At 35.9% G+C, this 21,997-nt stretch overlaps 1 protein-coding gene across 1 annotated transcript in view; it reads right to left on the bottom strand.

Moving 5' to 3' along the window:
• SUZ12 (SUZ12 polycomb repressive complex 2 subunit) overlaps window positions 1-21,997 on the bottom strand; it is a 59,847-nt gene that overhangs the window by 11,729 nt on the left and 26,121 nt on the right. Inside the window, exons 5-9 of the mRNA XM_006832295.1 lie at window positions 20,668-20,717; window positions 11,681-11,766; window positions 8,798-9,029; window positions 7,674-7,767; window positions 3,711-3,816 (exon numbers count right to left, since the gene is read on the bottom strand). Of these exons, the coding sequence (XP_006832358.1) occupies window positions 3,711-3,816; window positions 7,674-7,767; window positions 8,798-9,029; window positions 11,681-11,766; window positions 20,668-20,717 (568 nt within the window). The remainder of the gene's footprint in view (window positions 1-3,710; window positions 3,817-7,673; window positions 7,768-8,797; window positions 9,030-11,680; window positions 11,767-20,667; window positions 20,718-21,997) is intronic.

The following is a 21,997-nucleotide window of genomic DNA, read 5'->3' as shown; positions in this document are numbered from 1 at the left end:
GCATCTTATTCCACAAACTGACATCTTTGCTCTTGATTACTTTGAAGAGATCTTGTGCAGTAGATTTGCCAAATGCACTATGTTGTTTGATTTCTTGACTGCTGTCCCCACAAGTGTTAATGCTGACACAAGTAAAACGAAGTCTTTGACAATTCAATCTTTTTTCCATTTACCTTGACATTACTTATTGGTCTAGTGGTAAGGATTTTTGTTTTCTTTACATTATGGTGCAACTCATACCGAAGACTGTGGTCTTTGTAAGGATCTTAAGTCCTCTTCACTTTCAACAAGCAAGGCATCACTGCTTCTCTGGGTAGGGACCCGCTCTCCACTCTTCTCCATTGATGGTCCTAGGGACCTCCGCTCCTAGACTGAAAAGTTCATCACTCCCCTCCTTGCTATAAAACATCTACCTCTACATTTCCAACCCTCCCAATCAGTCCTGATAACAATTATTCACTATTGTATCACAATAGACCATCTGTATTTCATTTCATCAGCTCCGCCTAGACAGACTGGATACTACTCAATGGAGATTCTACCTTCCTCCAGACCCTCTGGATCTAGGTTTCCTCTTGAAAGCTTGTAAGCCAGTCACTTCGTGCCTTTGTAACCCCCACCACCCCCACCCCCATTTTGGGTAGCCAATGTCCAAGTTGCCCATCCCTGTCTACTCTGTGTGTGGAGGGGGTGGGAATGGTTCTTGCTGTAAGGATTTGTTCCCTCTTTTGAGCTACTGCTTCCATAGGTGTAGGTCAAGTTCATCAAATTCTATCAGATTACTCTTTTTTTCCTTCTCTTTCTTCTTCTGGTTGAGCTCTGATCATCCAGTCATTGAAGCCAGGTCAAGTGGGTATTATCTGCAAGTGTGGGTGTTCTTGTGCATATGGCCTCTCTTATCAGCGGGATGCTTCACTCTCCACTCTAGTCCTCTGTGGCTATGTCACTGACTCTGGGCCCAAGAGTCCTCAAGTCTTGCCACACTACTGACCAACCAGGTCTTCACCTGGGTTCACAGAAGTCTACTGAACATTGTAGGGCTTAGCTTGCAGCTTCATTGCTGTTTTTCCCTCACTTCCCCTTATCGGTGATAAGCGTGGTCACCAATCAGAGCACGTATTCCCATTGAGTCTTAGTCTTGGAAGGGGGTTTGCACTCAGGGGACCCGACCACTTGCCTTGATGTCTCCTGGGCAAGCAATTTTGTTTGTTCTTGTAGCAACAGTCGGTCTGCCTCGATTGTTTTGTATTTTTCCTGTAGGTCTTTCTTTCAAGAAAATCTTGTTCTTCTAGCCGCTTCAGGCTGGTCTGCTTGTCCTTTCAAGTGGGAATTTCCCATCTCTGGAGATCTGGATGTGGTTAAGGCTTCCACCTAGTCTTATGTATTGCAAAGGTTCCGACAGGAAACCTCCTTCACTGGGCACATTGCAGCCCCATTTTAGGTATTCCAATTCATTATAGGCAGAAGACGGACTTACAAGCTTTCTATGGTGATGTTTCTGGCTATTCCTTTCTCTCTCCCTCCAGTGTCTATTTTATAATATAATGCAAGGAAAACCAAGATTCAAAAGACAGCCAAGCAGCTTAACATTATTCCCCCCTTTTCCCCATTCCAACCAGGTCTCAATCTCTGTATCCCAGAGGCCTGTTGTTCCAAGGTTGTGCATACATCATTATTTACCTCTGTCCCACTTAGCCCATTCAAACTTGCCTAATTGTTCTCCCATCTGCTTTGTTCTTCCATTCCCCTCTCCCTTCTTGCATGCTGACCCCTCCCCCCATTCCCTCCACTGCTATTCTTAAAGGATTTCAGTGACTAAACATTTGAGAAGTAGTCAGTTTCGCTTTCTTCCTAGTCTAGAAGCTCATTTGAAACCTGTCCACCATGGGTGACCCTGCTGGTATTTAAAGGCATAGCTTGCAGAATCACAGCAACACCCAAGCCACCTCAGTATGGCAAACTGACAGATGAGTGGTGGCTAATCCACATATATGACACCAAATAATCTTCTCACAGACAGCTGTCATGTCACTGTCTTTTGTAAAAACCTTTTAAAATTACATACATGACTAAACTGCTACACCTTTATTACAAATAATCCTTTAAAATCTTAAATTTGAAACCAGAACAAGGTAAATGCATGAAAAAATAAACTGGTTTATTGCATGATAACAAGTCAGTGTTTAACTTACAGCACCACACCAGGAATTATGAACTTCAAAAAGTTCATGGACAAATGAAGTTAAAAGATAATGGAATTTTTCCATGAAGCTTTTTAAGCCCCCCCCCCACACACACACACAATTTAAATTTTTACAAGTAATTACTTTTCTCTCCAATAAGACTACAACAAATTATATCAGAGCATTATTTTAGATTGATGGCATTTCATATTCCAATGCCACTAGAAACTGTTAATCTTTTTAATCTTTGACAAACTAGTAATTTTATTTACATTATTTTAAATATTAACAAGATTAAGAATGTTTAAAAATATTTACTAGTCATCTGTATTCTTTTGAATAATTGTATGGTTCTCCATTTTTTTCTACTGGATTGCTTACTATTATTGATTTATGGTTCTGTTGTTAACCTTATTTCCATGGGGTCTGTTGTGATATCACTTATATAAAGAATTAATTTTAACATTTGCTTCTGAGCATTCTGGAATTTATTAAATGTACAGTTATTTCCAGATAGCTAGAGACCAGCTCTGTCAAAATCATTAATGTACCCAATTGCCAAATATCTATACCACTACCTCTGTCATAAACTAAATTCCAAATATACATACAGCTAGCTCAGGGCTATCTATCAGTGCTACCATAAATTCTTTTAGCCTACAGTATATTTGACCACCTGGTAAGTCAAGACTCTCCCTCAGTATAATTCCCTAAAACTTTATTTAGTATTATTACATACTTACTCCTTTAGGTAAATTTGAGACTAATTTCATACCTTAAATGTTTTTGGGATTTTGGAAACAAATACATTGATAATAAATATAGAAGTAGGAGCACAGATGTAGGATAAGCACTGGAACGAAAGCCATAAGGTCAGTGGTTTAAGCCCACCAGTTACTCTGAAAGGGAAAGCTGATGCTTTCTGCTCCCTCAAAGATTTACAGCCTCAGAAACCCTATACAGAGTCACTATGAGTTGGAAACAACTTGAGGGCACTTAACAACAGTCCAACAAATGTATATATTCCTATTTATTCTTTTATGTCTCTTAGAAGTTATTTTAATGAGGCTTCATCTAATTCAACAGATTTCTTAATAAATTTATTACTAGTAATTACATGTTATTTACTGTTACTGTGACCCTGATATAAAAAAAAAACAACCCACAGCAGTTAACATTTATTGAACAATTACTTTATGCCAGGCATGGTGCTAACCATATTTTACAAATTATTTAACTCTTCAAATCTATGCCTCATTTTATAGATTAGAAAACTGAGACATAAACTGAGCAATCTGTCAAACGCCATACAGCTAATAAGTGATGGAGCTGTATTTAAATTCAGGTAATCTAAGAACGATGCCTTCCATTTTAAATGCTCTGAGTAGATCATTTTTACTTATGTTTTTCAAAGTATATAAATGAAAAACTGTACTTCCACATAAATTTGCATTTGAGAAAGAAAATATCAATTAAAAAAAAGGAGTTCGTAATTTTAACATTTTCAACCTTCTAAGTAGTTCATACCTTTCCATCAAGAATAGTTTCCCATGTTGCTCTTTTCTTGCTTATAGGACATTCTTCCATTTCCTGCATGGCTACTTCATACTCCCCATCTAAAAGCTGTAAGCGCCTGTTAGACAAAGATATGTACTTTAGAGTAACATGTGTATTACTGTATATACATGAATACTGTTATCTTTAGATTTATGCAAAAAAAGTTTTATTGAATTTATAAACTAATTTACATACATAACGAGATTTTTAAATATGCCTAATACTCCAGTGCTAACAACAGCAACTTTACTAATTACACTAACAACTATTAAACCAGAGAATTACTTCATTACAATCGTACTGATATAATTTTATACATTTTAACAATAATATGCTTATGGTCTTAAAACCTGGTTCAGTTTCAAACATTCAGTATAAAGCATGTTCGTAGGGGCTTCATACTTCAAAGAATGGGTAACAATACTGTTATAATACTTGTCTTAGAGAACCACTAAAAAATTACACTTATTTTTACCTATGGCAAAGGCTTGAACTAGAATTCTTTACTACTTTATACTTGACCACTAAATTAATGGATGATTATATAATGATGACTTTGATAACTATAAAATCCTAGGGGCACCTGGCACATATAGGTGCTCAATAAATTCTCAGGAGTGAATGAGTAAGTGAAATACTAGTTGAAATCAATTTTCAGAAGAGACTGTGGCACAGAGTGCCCCTAGGATTTTATAGTTATCAAAGTCATCATTATATAATCATCCATTAATTTAGTGGTCAAGTATAAAGTAGTAAAGAATTCTAGTTCAAGCCTTTGCCATAGGTAAAAATAGGTGGTTATATAACTTGTTTTACTATATCACAGTAAGTAGCCAGAACTAGTAACTGAAGTTAACAGGTAATCTTTTTCTTAATACTGTGACTATGAGAGTTGTGAATTGTTGTCTTTGCTCTATGTTCTACTTGAGTTTAATTTACTATATTAGTACAACAGTAAAACCATTCAACTTTTTATTTACAATCTAATTTTAATTTTATTTGAATAAGTAATACATGTATGTTTCCAAAGTCACTCATTCTTTTACATGGTTACATAATATTCTATTTTAAGGCTGTACAGTTGATAGCTATAGCCCAATTTACTCTACCTGTAATGTATTTGGGGGCCTGTTTTCCCCACAGCTTCATCAACAGTGCTTTATCAACCTTTTTGATTTCGGCCAATCTGATGAGTGGGCAAATGGTATCTCAGTGGACTTCCTAATTCAGATGACTTTTTTTTTTTTTTAAATAATATATATATATATTCTTTTCTTGTAAACTTTCTATAGACATAGAGTACTTTTACAATGGAGAAATATGGTCAATACCAATTTAGTCAAGTAATTAAACTTTGTGTATATGATGTTGTGCACAGAGACTATAGCATTAATTTTCTGCCAAAAATATTTCACCTGAATCTAATCACACAGAAATAATGATACAAGTCCAAACTGTAAGCTGTTCTACAAAACTATTGGTCTGTACTAAAAAAAAAGCAAAACAAACAAAAACAGCAGTGTCACAAAGGGTGTTGAAAAAAAAAGGTTGGAGAATGATTTCAAACAGAAGGAAATTGGACAGACACGACAACTAACCATAGTTCAAATCACTAGTGCAGAGTAGAAAAAAACAGCTCATAAAAGACATTAGGTCAACTAGGGAGATAGCATTGTATCAGTTGTTTTGTATTCCATTTCCTGGGTACAATAAGTGTGATATGGTTCTGGAGGGAAATGTCCTTTTAGAAAATAGGTGCTGACATGTTTAAGAGTGAGGAGTAAACCTTTTTCAAACTGTCAAACAGTTTTAGAAAAAACACACACAAAATGTACACATATACAAGAAACAGAGGACCCTAGGACCATCAAGAAAGGAATGCACAAATAGAATGCGGGTTCTTATCCAGCGAAGCAGCAGTGCCAGAGATGGAGGCAGAGATGGGGGCATGGAGAGGGGGAGCGGCTAAAGACTATATTCATCAACTAAGAAGAGAAGAACTAAGAGCTGGTGGCCAGGAGCAGACTTGCAGAATGTGCCCTTTGGAGTTGTAATTTATTATATATGCCTGTGTGAGTTTTTTTGTTTGTGTGTTTTTTAAAAAAAGCTAAAGTGAATAAAGAGAAATACTTTTAACTGATGGTATATGGAGGGGATTATAATCAATGTAATGAAACAAGTTACATGAATTGTTGAATGCGAAACTGATGATGTGCCCTGTAAACTTTCACTCAATCCACAATAAAAACTTTAAAATAAAAAAAAAGTGAAAACAACAACAAAAAATGTACACATATACAAACAAAATAAATGTAGCAAAATGTTCAATCTATGCAATATTTGTTCAATGTATAAGGCTTCAAAAAATCCATGGAAAGATGGAATTGAGAGATAATGGAATTTTTTCACAAACTTTTTGAAGTCCATTGTACACGCAAGGAACGTTAGTATATATATATGAAAGAAAAAAAGAATTTTTAAAAAAGAACACAATGTACCCTCATCATGCCTAAAAATAGAACATGTATCAAAATTGATGAAACCCAGGCACATCCTGTTTTCCCCATTAACCATTATTTTCTAGCAGGAGAGGGTTTCAATATGATTTCTGCTATGTACTCCCAAATGTACATAGGAGGGTAAGTCAAAAAGTATTGCTATGAAATCATAGATGCCTTAAGAATATCAAAATGTGAAGCTATTGTTTCTGGACATGCCCTGCATCTAGATCTATCCATGTCTGACACTTCTGAAAGTGGGAATATTTCCACCTCTCTATAACATTTTCCCAAAGAATTCTACCCTCTTTGATTTATACTATGTCAAAATAGCAATTTTGGCATCCTCAAGGCAATCAAATTATGTTCCTTTTAAATGTTGACTTTGGGGAATAAAAATAAGTCTGAAGAGATAAGATTGTAGAGTAGATGGGTATGAATTCTCAGGACTGCCCTTGCTATCCTCAAAGAATGAGCAGCTATACTGTGATGATGAAAATAACATCCTGAAGGCAACTTTCCTAGTTTTTACCTCACCAATGCAATTTTCTATTTTCATAAAACTTCTTTCATAAAAGCCCATGTGATCATTCTGTGTCCTTTGAGAAAACAAATTAAGATTACCACCCCACATTTAGATAAAAAAAAAAAAATCAGAATAACCTTCTAGAGCTGACTTCTCTGCCTTGAATTTAACTGGCCCAGCAGATCCCCAAGGAAACCACTTTGTTGACTGGACCTTTTTTTAAGGCATTCTAACAAAACTATGCCAAGTGTGTTACTGAGAAAACTGGCATGCAGCCACCCACTAGTTAAAGAGACAACAAAATATATGGACTAGAACTCTAGTAACAACACTTTTTGATATATTCTTATCTATCCACACAATGACGATTACACACAATAGTCTTCCTCAAGTAAATCCCCTCCAAGATTTGCATGGGACCCACGTCATTGAAAATTCAACTCAACTACTTATTACCCTCTCCAAGAGTTATTTTCTATATGAAACTGTAATCGTTTCCTCTTTTTTCACTACACTCACCAATAAGTGTTTTAATTTTGAGGTAATGTAATGTTTCTACTAAGTAGATATAATTTTTAGAGCGTGTTGGTGTTTTCTCCAGTAAAATTTAAGATCCGATGAATGCAAGGACCTCGTTGTTTTCTCACTGTCTAAAACAGGTCTGGCAAAGAATTGACACTCAAAAACACTTGCTGTATCAACAATCTTTAATTAATTGAGTCATCTAAATCGTTCCTAATCTATAGTTACTGCTCTTTATGTGATGAAAAGGTCATGATCCACAAATCTAATTTTTCATCCATAAACAAAATAAAAACAAAAAAGATTATAGTATCATCAGTACAGTCAGTTTCAGAATTAAAACCATTCTAGAACATTATGGGAACCTTCCTTATCCATCAACATTACCTGTTTTTATCAAATACCGTCATCTGTGCAACAAATGTCTTTTCCCCATCTTCACGATTTCGCTTTCTTCTAGCTGGAAGTTCTTCATTGACATCTGAATTTGACAAACATTTCTCATAAATCAAATATTCAAGCAAAAACTTGATATTTCTGTTATATGGATCCTTAACATAAAACATAGCACATACATTCCAGTGAGATACAAATTACATTGAAGTTGAAATATTCAGACAATACTCTTCAATTTTCCATTTTTACCATATGCAGATATTCTTACTTTTGACATTCATTGACACTGACCCCACCACACACATTTTTCCAAATGTTATTTTCTGTCTAGAACAGTATTCAAGAACTTTCAAAGGATGCTTCAAGGCTTAATGTTTATTTCTTCCATGACACCTTCTATGTAATTAGGTACTTTTCCACTGACCTTATATCTCTATTACAGTTGCAATTATTTATTTCACATCTATCTCTCACCACCAGTTTGTGAGCCTTTGGAGGATGAGATGAATGTTTAATCATCTTTTTATCCCTAATATCTATATGTTGGATGAATAACTGCCTTAAAGATGAATACAGACTTGCCCAGAGAATAGAGGGATGAATAAAGGAATATATACATGGTAAGTATGCAAAATAAAATCTAAGTGGTGGATATATAGGTGTTCAATATCAAATTCTTTCAGCTTTTCTGCATGTTTGAAATGTTTCCCAATAAAATGTTTGGGAAGACTAAGAGAAATACATTATTTGATAAGAGAGTAACCTGAAAGACCATTTTTTTCCATTCAGCATTCAATATATTTTTACTACATGGAATTTAAGTTTCATTATACAATAATAAAAGCTTTACAGATTAATTAATTATCCAACACAGTATAATATTCAATATTCTAAGGAACAGGGTAATCTTTCATAAAATTAGTATCTAATTAGATTATAAGAGATTTGCAAATAAAGGCCATGATATGAGAATCTATGCAATGTATTTCTAGCACTATTCATTTTCTCCCTTAGAAAAGCAAGATTTCAAAATTAACTCTATGAAAAATACTGGTTCAACCCATTTTTTAAATCAACAACCAAAATCTAGTAAAAATTACCAAAATAAAAATTACCAATATTTTCATTGGTTTCTCCATTAATCATTCCATTAAACTCTCTTCTTCCCGGACGAGTCACTCTAAATAGCAATGAGTAAGACTTCACCATATGGCTGTTACTAGGTTCAAATTCATTACTGGACACTGCAAGGGACGGGAAATTTCCAGGTTTTGTTTGATTGAGGTCAGGATTCAAAGGCACCTGCTTTTTACCTGTGGGAACTTGCCTTATTGGACAACTTACATCCTGTAAAGGTAAATATTAAATTACATTTATTTGTATGCAATTTTAAGAATTCCAAAGTAAAACTTCTGCTCAGAGCTAAAAGAAACATGGTATAGGCCATAATTATCAAATGGAATGTTAATATTCTAATCATATTTTTGGAAATTGTGACACATGAAGCAAAAAGAAAACTCTGCACAACTATATTCTAAATATTAAATCAGCTGAGGTTTCCCCAAAGTTAATGAAAATAATGATATAGCATATTCAGTACTAAGCTGACAGTCATTTGAAACAGTCTTACAATACTAAAAATACGGCATTCAAATTATGCTTAAAATGTCAAACTCATATGTTCACTTAAATTTTCTATTTTAACAATAACTGAGAGGGTCATTAAAAATAAAAAATGGTTTGCAATAACTATTATTGACATTATAAAATAAAAAAGTTTATGTATTCAAATAGCTAAATAGCAGGAACATTGATCATTTCATGAAAAACAGTCTGGTATCATGTTACAAGAGCTATACTGAAAGAGCACAGTTGAAGAACTGGAAGATGCAGAAGACCTTTACAGCAAGCTTTTTTTTTTTTTTTTTTTTTTTTAAAGCAAATTATATAAAAAAAAGAATATGAGGACACTTCAAAAGCTTATGGAAAAAATCTATTATCTTTTAATTCCACTTATCATTCTTTTTTTTTAAGTGTAAAAACCTTTCCTTGACATTTTATAAAGAGTATAAAATAAGAATTTTAAGCTTCACTCATCTTCTAGGTCTTACACTCCACAAATGATTACTCCAAATAGTGTGTATATTCTTTGAAAAAAAAAAAAAAATGGTATTCCTACATACTATTTTTGAAAACAAAAAAACAATACTAGGGTTGGCTGATCTTAAGTTTCGGAAAATGTGTGAACTCTTTAGCCCATGAGCACTGACCTAGTCCCTAGGGGCTAGGGCTCAGAATGAAACAGCCAGCTGGTCTGAAGTACAGGAAAGGTGTGCATAAACTCCCAAACTTGAACTAGTACCTATTTGACCTAGTGTGGATGGCTAGTTGACCAGAACTCGACCTGTGGAAGATAAAGATGTTTGATACTGTGAACCAGTGCAAACTGCTACAATTTCACAAATTAGACTTTCGTGTATAGGTGTGTTTGGTCAAAATTCCACCTGGAATGGAAGGATTCTTCATATCAAGGAGCAAGCTTTGTTTCCTCAGTGTACTGGGCTGATGTTGCTATACCTTTGATTTGGTTCTGACTCATAGTGACCCTGTATAGGGTTTCCAAGGAGTTGCTAGTGAGTTCCAACATCAGACTTTGCAGTTCAAACCAACCTTGCAGTGCAGCACATTAACTCACAGCACCACATGAGAAATTTAGACACTGACTATGAAAAATCAGGGGGCTATAAAAGCAAGAAGTGTCTGGCTTACAAGCTTTCATAAGTATGCTTAGTTTCAGAAAGAGGGAGTAAGGTAGAATCCTCACAGAGTAATTTTCCTCTTTTCAAGTTGGATCTGGTGAAAAGGAATGAAGATGATGGTGACAGGATTTTATGACTCAATTGTGAGTAACTGTTAGTAAGATTAACTGTGACTGTCACAACTGTAATCATACAAGATGTGTAACTAAAAGGGGGAAGTAATTAATCTTTCATTTCAGAAATAGACTATTCCAGAACAATCAGGAAAGAAGAGCATGAGGTCTGTACCTAACAAAGCAACAACAGCAAAGATGGTGGAATAGGTGGTGGCATGGAGAAAAGAGCAGTTGCAGGCTCTAGGTCCATGAACTGAGAAAGGCTGAATGCCTGTGGGCAGGAGCCTGGCTAGCACAATGTGCCCTTTGGACATATAAATGAATGTATATTTTTTTGTTTTGTATTTATTTTACTTTGTATAAATTTTCTAAATAATTTATCTTGAAGGATTTTTTTTGTCAGTTTGTCCCAACAGGTGTGGGTGTTAGGTGGAAATGGACCATAGTATTTTCCAACTTCTTTTAAATTTATAGTTACATGACTACCTCCTACCACTTTAGCCAACTCCCACCCAATGCTCCATCATTTTCACCCATATCAACTTCTTATGATTTTAGAAATCATCAGGAATAGGAGCCTTCATATTTGGGACTACTGAAAGTTTTATTATATCTTTTGGTTTTGGTAGTTGTCCAGGAAACTCAACCATTTTAACACGTTTCAATGATGAAATTATTTAATTTTGTAAATAAACACATTTTAAAGCAATGGATTAATAATTTAGTGGCTGGTAATGTTGGCAACAGAATTCCTTTCTTTTTGGGAAAACTCCCTCTTAGCCTTTATCTAAAATTTTAATAGGTAACAGCTAAGGAAGATACTAAGAGACTTAAAATGATAGGGAAGGAATCGAATTCACAGCATCGGATGCTGGAAGACAGCTTCTTCCCTTCACTGACAGCTATATAAACAATTTTGTGCAAACCTAGACAGACTAGAAAATATATGACGATCTTGAGGGTTGGCAAAAGTTGGTTATGAGTTTTAGGATTCAACTATCAACATATTTCTTAAGCTTTAAAGTATTAAAAATTGGCTTTGAACTGTTATACATATACATGAATACATTCAATTATTAAGACAGTATTACACTTAACTTCTCACAGTCATTTTATACATTACCTTTCTTTTTTTGTGGCAAACTTTCACAAGAAGAACTTCAAGGGTAACAGAATTTTGTTCATTTTCTGAGTTTTGTGATGGCTTATCTAAATAGAAAGTCAATACTTTAATACATACTTTAAATAAAGTGTAAATGCAGTACTCATCTTCCTAAGACTGGGAAATTCCAAATAATAAAGACTCCCATAATTAAGCCTTCTCAAAAGTTAGAATCTTTTTTACCCCAAATCAGTTTCAAATTTTCAGCAAACTCTTTAAACTAAAAATAAATGCTTTTACATATAAACCATTCACAAGACAAATATAACTACTTTTCTTTTTACTCAAATAAGAGGCTCAATTATTTACCCCCAGAATATTTAGTGATTACTTCTGGTTTGAAGATTTAACATTTTATGATAAAATAACATATTAAACATCAAGTCAAAAGTAATTTTCACAAAAGCAATTAAAACTTGAAAGAAAGCACAAATAGTTGAGAACAAACCACATGCAAAATAAAGTATCTTTAATACTTTTCCTAAAATTTAATATTAGAAAACCTACTTAATTTAAAATACATTTAAATTAAACCTATTACTACTACTCATGTTTATTTTAAATGTTTAAAAAACATGAAGCTAATGTCTTTTATAAGCAGTGGACTGCTAACCACTAGGTGGACAGTTCAAACACACCAGCCATTCCACAGGAGACAGATGAGGAGGCTGCCTACTCCCAAAAAGAGTTACAGTGTTGGGCAGCCTACTTAGGGTCCTTATGAATTGGAATGGACTCAATGGCAGTGGGTTTTGTTTTGTTTTGTTTTTATTTGACCATAGAGATAATTCTTTTATTTCACCATGTACTTCAAAGAACATTATGTATTGTTAACAGGGAAAAAGATAGGTAGTTTCTTAGCTTTTCACTAAATCTTAAATCGGAGAATCCTACGGCTTACAAAGTTTAGGAATTGTAATTTTGAATACTAGGTTCTATATTCTCTATACCAATTAATTTACAAAGTCTTTGCAAATTAAGGTTCCAGGGTATTTTTGTATCATTTATTTTTAACACCCAAAGGTGTTGATAGTTCAACACCTTTGTTGGTAAACTCTGAAGTATCTAATCACTAATTCATTATTAAGCTTCAAACATATACCATCAGGTAGATTCCAACCCATATCAACTCTGTATAGGGTTTATAAGGAGCAGCTAGTGAGCTTGAACCTCCAACCTTACAGTTCAAACAGCTTCGCAGTCTGGCGCATTAACCCACAGTTGCCATACCAGGACTCCTCAAACATATACATTATTACCATAATAGATCAATCCATAAATATACACAGAAACAAAATAATTTTTCTTCTTGCACTTTTAGACAGTTTCTTCTACTTAAGAACAATCCTCTTATGCAGGGTATAGGCATAAAAACACTTCTGAAACTCTTTGGAACTTGTTGTTAAGTGCTTTCAAGTCAGTTCCGATTCATAGTAATCCTGTATGGGGTTTCCAAGGAGTACCTGGTGGGTTTGAACTGCCAACTTGGTGGCTCGCAGTCTAGTACTAATCTGACAGTACCACACCATGAGTTATATACAGTGTAAAAAATACTTTAATATAAACAAAATTAACCCAGTATTTAAAATGCAGTAACAAAAATGCTCTTAGAACAAAATTCACCATTAAAATGTTAAGTGCTACTGAATCGTTTCCTACTCACAGTAACCCTCTATATGGCTTCCAAGGATCTTTTAAAAAACCTTTAATCCTCTTCTTCCTATGGAGCAGCTGGTAGACTCGAACCACGAATCTTGAAGTTCACAGTCCATTGCTTATCTCATGAAGCTACCATTCACCCACCATGAAAATGTTGTTGTTGTTAAGTGCTGTCGAGTCAGTTCCGACCCACAGCAACCCTGTACAGGGTTTCCAAGGGTGTAAATCTTTACGGGAGTAGAAAGCCTCATCCTTCTCCCACGGAGCGGCTGGTAGTTTCGAACCGCTGACCTCAAGGTTCACAGCCCGATTCGTAATCACTATGCTACCAGAGCTCCTTTGAAAATAGCACCCTAATAATTGTTGGTATTAGGATCAGCACTGGACTACAAATCACAAGGTCGGCAATTCAAACCCACCAGCTGCTCCTTGGAAACCCTATACAGGGTCACTATAAGTCAGAACTGACTCAGTGGCACTTAAAACAATTCTAAGCCATTTCAAGTAGCAGTTGCAAGAGAAAAGAACAATGAGATTTGAAGGATCTTGCTGTTAGTTTTCTATCCTGATTCTTAAAAAAAACAAAAATCCTCCCCGCCCCCCAAACTATATGTATGCCTCGAAGAGACAGGCAATAAATCTGCTTCTTCCCATTTTCTCTAGTTTCAAAGTTATAATGAAAAGTTATTTTCTGGCAACAGAACTGTCAACAGGATTTACTTTCTCATGTTGTTGTCATTAGGTGCAATTGAGTCAGCACCAACTCATAGCAACCTTATGTACAACAGACAAAAACACTGCCTGGTCCTGGACCAATCTCACAATCGTTGCTACACCTACGTCCAATGCTGCTGGCACTGTGCCAATCCATCTCGCTGGGGGGGAGGGGGAGTGGGATCTTCCTCTTTTTCTACAACCCTCCACTTTACCATTACTTTTTCAAAATGAACATCAAAAACAACAAGAAAGGAGGCAGGGGTGGACGAGCAAGATGGCTGAGGCCAGTGTGGGCCGGCTAAAAGAAATGCTGCAGAGAAAAGAATGGCTGAAAGCCCTATGGGAGAAAGCTGGGTGTAAAGGCCAGGAAGATGGGGAACCAAATACCAAGCATCTCACAGATGAGGAAGAGGGCGAGAAGCACAGGAAACTTAGGTTGGGGGAATTATGTCCCAGAGGATGAGGACTTGGAAGAGGAGGGTGCCCTAGGTCAAACCAGTGTAGAGAAGGTGAAGGAGCAGCTGGAGGTCCTCAAACCAGAGCCTGTCACTGAGGAAGTAGACCTGGCCAACCCTGCCCTTCGAAGCCTGAGTGGGACCTCAAGAGAGACATGGCCAAGAAGCTGGAGAAACTAGAAAAACAGAAACAGAGGGCCACTGCCAAGCTGATCTGTGAGAGAATGAAAGGCCAGGAGACAGCTTGGCCTCTGCAATGGGTGCCACTGTTGAGCAGAATGCTTGCTACTCAAACTGAGGTACACACACAGTGGCCTAGCTATCATGGACAGTGCTGAGAACATGGGTCAAGAGATGGAATGAGAGGGTGAACCCAGAGACCACCACCTCACACAATTAAGAATACGTTTTATTATTATGCAGCTACACTCTGAAGGTGATTTCTGTGTAAAAAAAAAAAGAGCAGAACTTGTAGCTGAGAATGAGAACTGAAGAGGTAGATGGTCGGCCATTACACTGAGCAATGGGACAAAGTCAGGACTCTAACTCCCACAAGGGACAAGGATCAAACATGCTCACAGATGTCAGGCCAGGCTACCTCTACACAGCTTGGGTTTGCAGTTGGAAACAAGATGCTTATCTGTGGTAATGGAGGGACCCAGAAACCTGGTGATTGACAGCCGAGCTCCTACTGTGACTGTTGCTGTTGTTATGTATGTGTTGTCAAGTTGATTCAGACTCATAGTCACCCTGTATAGGGTTTCCAAGGAGCAGCTGGTGGGTTTGAATTGCCTATCTTGTGATTCGAAGTCTAGTGCTGATCCTACAGCATTACACCAAAAGTCAGTTCTAGAACTAGAGTAAGCTTATTCCCATAGTTTAAGATCCCAGACAGCTAATCAACAGTCTACCTTTGCATTTACAACTGTGGGTATCCAAATAGAAAAATTTTCTTACATAGAGAAAAGCAAAAACTACCATGGATGATAAGACTTTAAAACAAAAATTACAAAGCACTTGAGAAAATCCAATTCCTTTTAAAAATGTCTGAAAAGTGGAAGAATTCATATCCAAGAAAATTTAAACAAACAGTAACATGCAGAAAGGTTTTTATGTGAACATTTGTTTTACCATAAGAGAGAGAAGAGGGATTGTAGCCTCATAATTTAAGAACAGGGATTAGATTTCAGAAAGAGGTAATTAGGAACTTTAGAAATAAAAATATGGCCATTATAATAAACTTATTAGAAGAGTTAAGTAATAACTTATTGAAAGAAAGAATTAATAATTTGTAAATTAAAACTGAGGTCATCCAGAAGGTGACAGATAGTGATAAAGAGGGAGAGAGAAGAGGTAGATTGAAAACTGTGACATACAGCTGATAGTAGTTCAATGAAAAGATAACTAGAGGGAAGGTACATAAAGAAAAAAATTGCTGACTACTGATGTTCCTGGCATTATGGTAATATAAGGTGCTTGAACTGATCCTCCCTTTGCATACAGCTAAATAAACAACAACAAAAACTTTTTAAATGCAGCAATGAGCTGACAAATTAAGAAAAGAATAGTTGGGCAAAAGGTAAGAAAGGGAGCAGAATGCTGAGATGGAGTCTTTACCTCCAGGGTACTTGACAAGCCAGGTAAATTTCAAGAATTAGTTGCTAGAGTCTTTGCTGGCTGGAGTCAAGCTAACCCAAGACCTATGCAAAATGAGGGCCTAGCAGGAGAGCCCTCCATTAAGTTGAGACCCAAAGGGGCTATATCATCTGTGAACTGATAATGAATAAATCTGCTTTCCTGGCATCCCAAAGAAAAACTGGATCTTGACACTGTGGAATGAAAAGGGGCTTCCTCTTAAATACTATATTTACCAGACAGCTACCTGACAGTTTGCAAAGAAAAAAACCTGAAAGCCAATAATTTAAAGTAATCCCCTGATATAAACAAATGCAGATCCTCCAGGGTTGAACCTTTTTATTCATCTCAGTCCTCAAAGATTTCTCAATGATAAATTCCAAGAAAATTGAGCAGTTTACATAAAAATGCACCAGATACAAAAAGCAGCAAAGAGCATCAAGAGCAAAAGACATAAAAAATACATGGCAGAATCAGACTCGCAATGGTTTCAGACATTAGGATTATTAGTCATCGCATTTAAATTGTTTAAAAGGTATTTAAGAAAAATCTAGAGAATAGGAGATTTGAAAAAGAACCAAACTTCTAGAAATGAAAAATAGAATTTAAAATCTTGTGTCTGTGGCTGTGGATTAGACACAGTTGAAGAGACAAGTGAGTGGGAAGCTAGGTCTGAAGAATTTAACCAGAATGCAGCTAAGCAAGATAAACCTATGAGCAAGAGGCTGAGAAACATGGGTGGATATGGATTGAAAAGAACCACCATAGCATATAAAAAAAGGGAGCATAAATGGGCCAGAGGCAATATTGGTAAAACAATGACAGAGAACTTTCCAGAACTTTGTAAACCACCAATCCACAGATTCATAAAGGTCAAACAGATAGGGCAAATAAAAAGAAATCTACACTCAAGTGTTCTGATTTTTTTTTTTTTTAAATCTGAGTGGTAGCTATTTAGGTAGATTCATTTTATGAATATTCATGGCACTATACACATGATTTGTATCATTTAAACAATGTTTCTTAAAGCTCAATACACAAATTAACTTTTTTAAAAAATTCCCATGTCTTGTATTAACCATAAATTTCTGCATAACAGCACTAGCTGACTTAAAACCTTTAAGGAGCCCAGCCTGGGTAGTTTTAGTTCAGGATTTCATGCGGTTGCAGTCATCTGAAGTGATCTGAAGGCTGGGGCTGAAGGCTCTGCTTCCAAGGTGGCTCGCTCACACCGCTGTTTGCTGGAGCCCTCCATTCCTTGCCACATGGACCTACATAGAGCTTACTTGAGTGTTCTCACAGCATGGCAGCTAGCTTCACTCACAAAGAACCAAGAAAGCAAGGAGGAAGTTTGAGAGTCAATTTTTCAATCTGGTCCTAGATAAAATATTTTGCCACATTCTGTTTGCTAAAAGCTATATCCAAACCACTCTCAAAGGAGAAGAATTAGGCTCCACTTCTTAAAGGGAGGGCTATCAGATAATTTGTGGACATGTTTTAAATCACCAATACCTAAACACATAATAAAATTGCAGAACACAAAGAACAAAAGATCTAAAACTAGGGAGAAATGACATTACCTTTCAAGAAGCAACAATCAAATGGACACACATCTTAACTGCAGCCAATTCAAGGGAGCTCAAAAAGTTAATGAAAAATTTCACTTTCCATTAGAAAGAAATTCTACTTTGGGTTCTCATGTTATAAATGATGTTATACAATTTACTGTGGAGATGGTTGCACAAATCTGTGATTATGCTAAGTCACTGAATTGTATACCTTAAATGGGTAAATTGTGTAGTATAGGAATCACAGCTCAATAAAGCTGCTTAAAAAAAATTTTTTTTTTAAATTAAGGTACATTTGAGCAAGTTTTGACTTTTACATATTTTGCCAAGTAGATATAGATAAAAGGTTTAACCAAACTACTTTCCAAAGGTATAGTTTTGTTGTTGTTGCTTAGTGTCGACAAGTCAGTACTGACCCATACGACCTTTAAAACGGTTTCCAAGGAGTGGCTGGTGAGCTTCAACCACTGACTTTGCAACTCAAACCAACTTTGCAGTCCAGCGCATTTATCCACAGTGCCATACCAGGACTTCAAGGTATAATTTAGTGAGGGGCAATTTGTATATGTTTTATACAAGTCTCAGGGAATAAGGAGCTAATAAACCTAAAGAATTCAAATTACAATCTTCTAAAAGATTAGATTCCACATACTTGAGAAATACCACAGAAAACCAATTAAACATGATAAATGATTAGGCTTAAGGGCACTATACCCATAATAAAACCACTATGGTTTTATTCTGTTGTTAAGTGTCATAGAGTTGGTTCCGACTCATACTGACCATGAATAGGGTTTCGAGGTGTGGCTGGTGAGCTTGAACAGCCGCACTTACGGTTAAATTGACCATGCATTCCAGTGCTTTATCCCACAGTACCACACCGGTTTTATTCTATTGCATAATAAAGATATAGATACAAATCTAAGCTGGACAAACTAAAAGGCAATTCTAGTTTGAAGTCTTACCTAGCACACTGTCAGCTCTTTTAATAAAAGAGTCCATAACACTGTTATGTCTCATTGGTAACAATGGTTGTTTCAGTTGATGTACTACTGATTTTTTTAAAATATGATACAATAACATCAACTCAAAATGTTCATACAGGAAATGTTCTAAGCAGGAGACTCTTCACCTATTCTAGGTTCAAAGGCAATTGAATTTTCATCATTAGTCTGTATAACTTAAAAGTTATAAATTTTAAAAAGGGGCCTTTAGAAACCATAATGGTAAAAGCTAACAAAATTTAATTTTATGAAAACATTTTCTACTGTTTTCAACTTACGATCTCTTGAAAATGATGGCTCAGAGCTAAGTAGGATACTACTAGATTTTTCTCTAATAATAGAGAAATAAAAAAATGTGGTTTGGAGATAAAAACTAGAAATCCAATCTATTAGATATAAGCCAAATAGAGCTAACATTTACCTTCAAGAATGATCACACATAGGACTGATGCATCTTTGATATAAAGTAAATCCCCTGGGCTAAGAAAGTCATATTTACATTTGGTGTTTGTAAATTGCTCTCATTTTGAAATGACTGAACCAACTAATGCTTCATTACAATCACCTCCACTTGGTGCACATGAAACTCTTAAATCAGTGAAAAGGGTACCAGTCTTTTCTTACACCTCAAGTAAGGTTAAATAAGAACCATATCTACCTATTCCAATTCATCTACAAATTCTATTTAAAGACAAACTTAGGAACTGATTTGATCTCATTGTAACTCAAGGACTACCCCTTTACCAACTTCTAAATCTACCTAAAACTTAATGGATACCAGGAAAGTTGTAAGGAAGCAGGCTATGAACAAACCTTAAGTATAAAGTTGACTTACAATTCTTGAAAGCCTTTAAAGCTGTTTCTTAAAATAATGGTGGTGGTGGTTGTATGCCACCAAGTCGGTTACAATTCACAGTGACCCTGTTTAAGGTTTCCGAGGCTGTAAATCTTTATGGGAGTAATATTCTCATCTTTCTTCTGAAGAGTGTCTGGTAGATTTGAACTAGTAACCTTGCAATTAGCAGTCCAGCTCGTAATCCACTATGCTATCAGGGCTCCTTCCAAAGCGCCAATGAGCTTACTAATTCTGAGACTTTCTAAGGTACAGGGATATGAATTTTAAGCAAACTATCAAACTGTGTCTATAAAACTAAAATTTAAGTGCCACTACAATGGTGTGTGTAACACAGTCTAGGTCATCATTATTTCTACCCTGGATCACTGCAATATTATGGTTATCTGGTTGATGTTTTTTGTTTTTTAATGTTTTATTGTGAATTATGTGATAGTTTACATGGGAGAACATTAGTTTTACATTCATCCTATCGTATATCGTTTCATTGCTATGGTTACAATCCCCTCCATGCATCATTAACCAACCAAAGGGTGTACACTACAAGCCTGCCCCTGGTCATCAGCACACAGCCCCTTCTCCCTCTGTGTCTAAAGCCTCCGACTGCTTCATCTCTCCACGTCATCGTCTCTGCTCTGGTTGATTTTTGCCTCTACAATGTATTTTCCATGTGGCCATCACAGGTATCTTCATAAATGTAAATGAGGTCATGTCACTTTCTTGCTTAAAGCCCTCTAAGTTTTTTTAAATTTAAAGATTTCCAAGTTACATGCTCTACATTCTATCAACGACCACATAAAACTGAAACTGCTGAAGAGGTCAACCAAAGAAAAATGATCAAAACGAACATCCTTTCCATTGAGTATAACTGCCTAACTTTACACTAAGAAAACTAATATTTTGTTTTACATTCACAAAGGCATTTTGGTATTAGAATGATAATATATTTACCTTTTTATTATTAGTGTGGTGAAAATATTCAACAAAACTTTCACCAATTCTATAATTTCCATATGTAAAATTCAATAAATGATAATTTTACTTTTAAAGTACATACCATTTTTGTGGAAGAAACCAGTAAATGTAAGCTGCAGATGAGCTGACAAGCTAGATAAAACAAACAAAAATTTTATCAGTTTAATGTTCTTATAATTAAATTTCCTAGACTGTAAAGTATAACAATGAAATAAAAATTATTTCAGCTAATTTATTTTTTATTTTTCTCATTCTTAACTACTATTCAGGCCGATAACTCCATGTTTTTCCTATTAAGTCTGACATACAATTGTAACAGAATCTCTTTATACCTTTACAAAAAATACGCACACATAAAATTAAAACTATGGAAATTCAGCCTTCCTAACAAATGAGACAAAATCATTACGTTCTATTTAGTAGGGATGAAATACAATTACAAATATGTAGTACTCAGATTTATAATTGTGTTTCAAATACAATTACAGTTTCAGTACGTCATTTACACATTTAGTTTTAGTAGTTAAGGAAAAGTAAGTGTCAACTGCAATGATCCTGTTGACTGAAAAATATCTACTACCACTGGGAAAACTATTAGGATAGAAAAAACAAGTATCAACAGTCTTTTACAACCCTGTTAAACTGCAAAAGAGAGCAATTTGTGTTGATCAGGAGCCACTGATAACTTTCCTAGGCATAGTGTCTAGGCTCCAATACAGACCAAATAACACTCTACTATAGAGAACAGACAGAAGTTCCTGGGCAGTACAAAGGGTTAACAGGCTTGGCTGGTAACCGAGAAGGCTGAAGTTCACCCAAAGTAGCCTTGAAAGAAAGGCCTAGTGATCTAATTCTGAAAAATTAACCATTAAAAACTCTAGGAGAACAAACAAGATGGCGGATCGGGTGGATGTGTAGCAGAGAGCTCTGCCAACAACAACAAAGAATACCAGACCAAGCAGGCTAAGGGGATGGTCCCAGAACTATGAATCACATATAAAGGAATACTTAGAACGTTGGCAGGCTCACAGCTGGGGGAATTTGTGGCAGAAGCAAGAATCTATTGCTTTCTAGTCCAGGACACACAGCTGCTCCAGGAGCCACCATCTTGGGTGAAACCACATGGGGGAAGGATCGGAGCGGCCACAGATGCCTGGCAGAACCGCTGAGATAAAGGTGTGGACATTCTTTTCTTTTAGTATCTGTTCACTGGTCCCTTGCTGTCTGCGCACCTCCATTCTGGTGACTATAGGGCTGCCTGAGCTAGTGGGCACCCCAGCCCCATCCTTGGAGGGTTCAACTACGCATGCGCAGAGATCTCCTCGAAATTTAAAGAGACAGTTTCCAAATGGCCACAGCCAGCCCTGAACTGTTTCCAACTAGAAAAAAGGCCTGAACGGGGATTGGGGAGC

Source organism: Chrysochloris asiatica, unplaced genomic scaffold (assembly GCF_000296735.1).
Source record: "Chrysochloris asiatica unplaced genomic scaffold, ChrAsi1.0 scaffold00007, whole genome shotgun sequence".
In the NCBI taxonomy this organism is placed as follows: domain Eukaryota; kingdom Metazoa; phylum Chordata; class Mammalia; order Afrosoricida; family Chrysochloridae; genus Chrysochloris; species Chrysochloris asiatica.
Note: the sequence above shows the minus strand (reverse complement) of the source record. Positions and strands in the feature narration are given on the sequence as shown.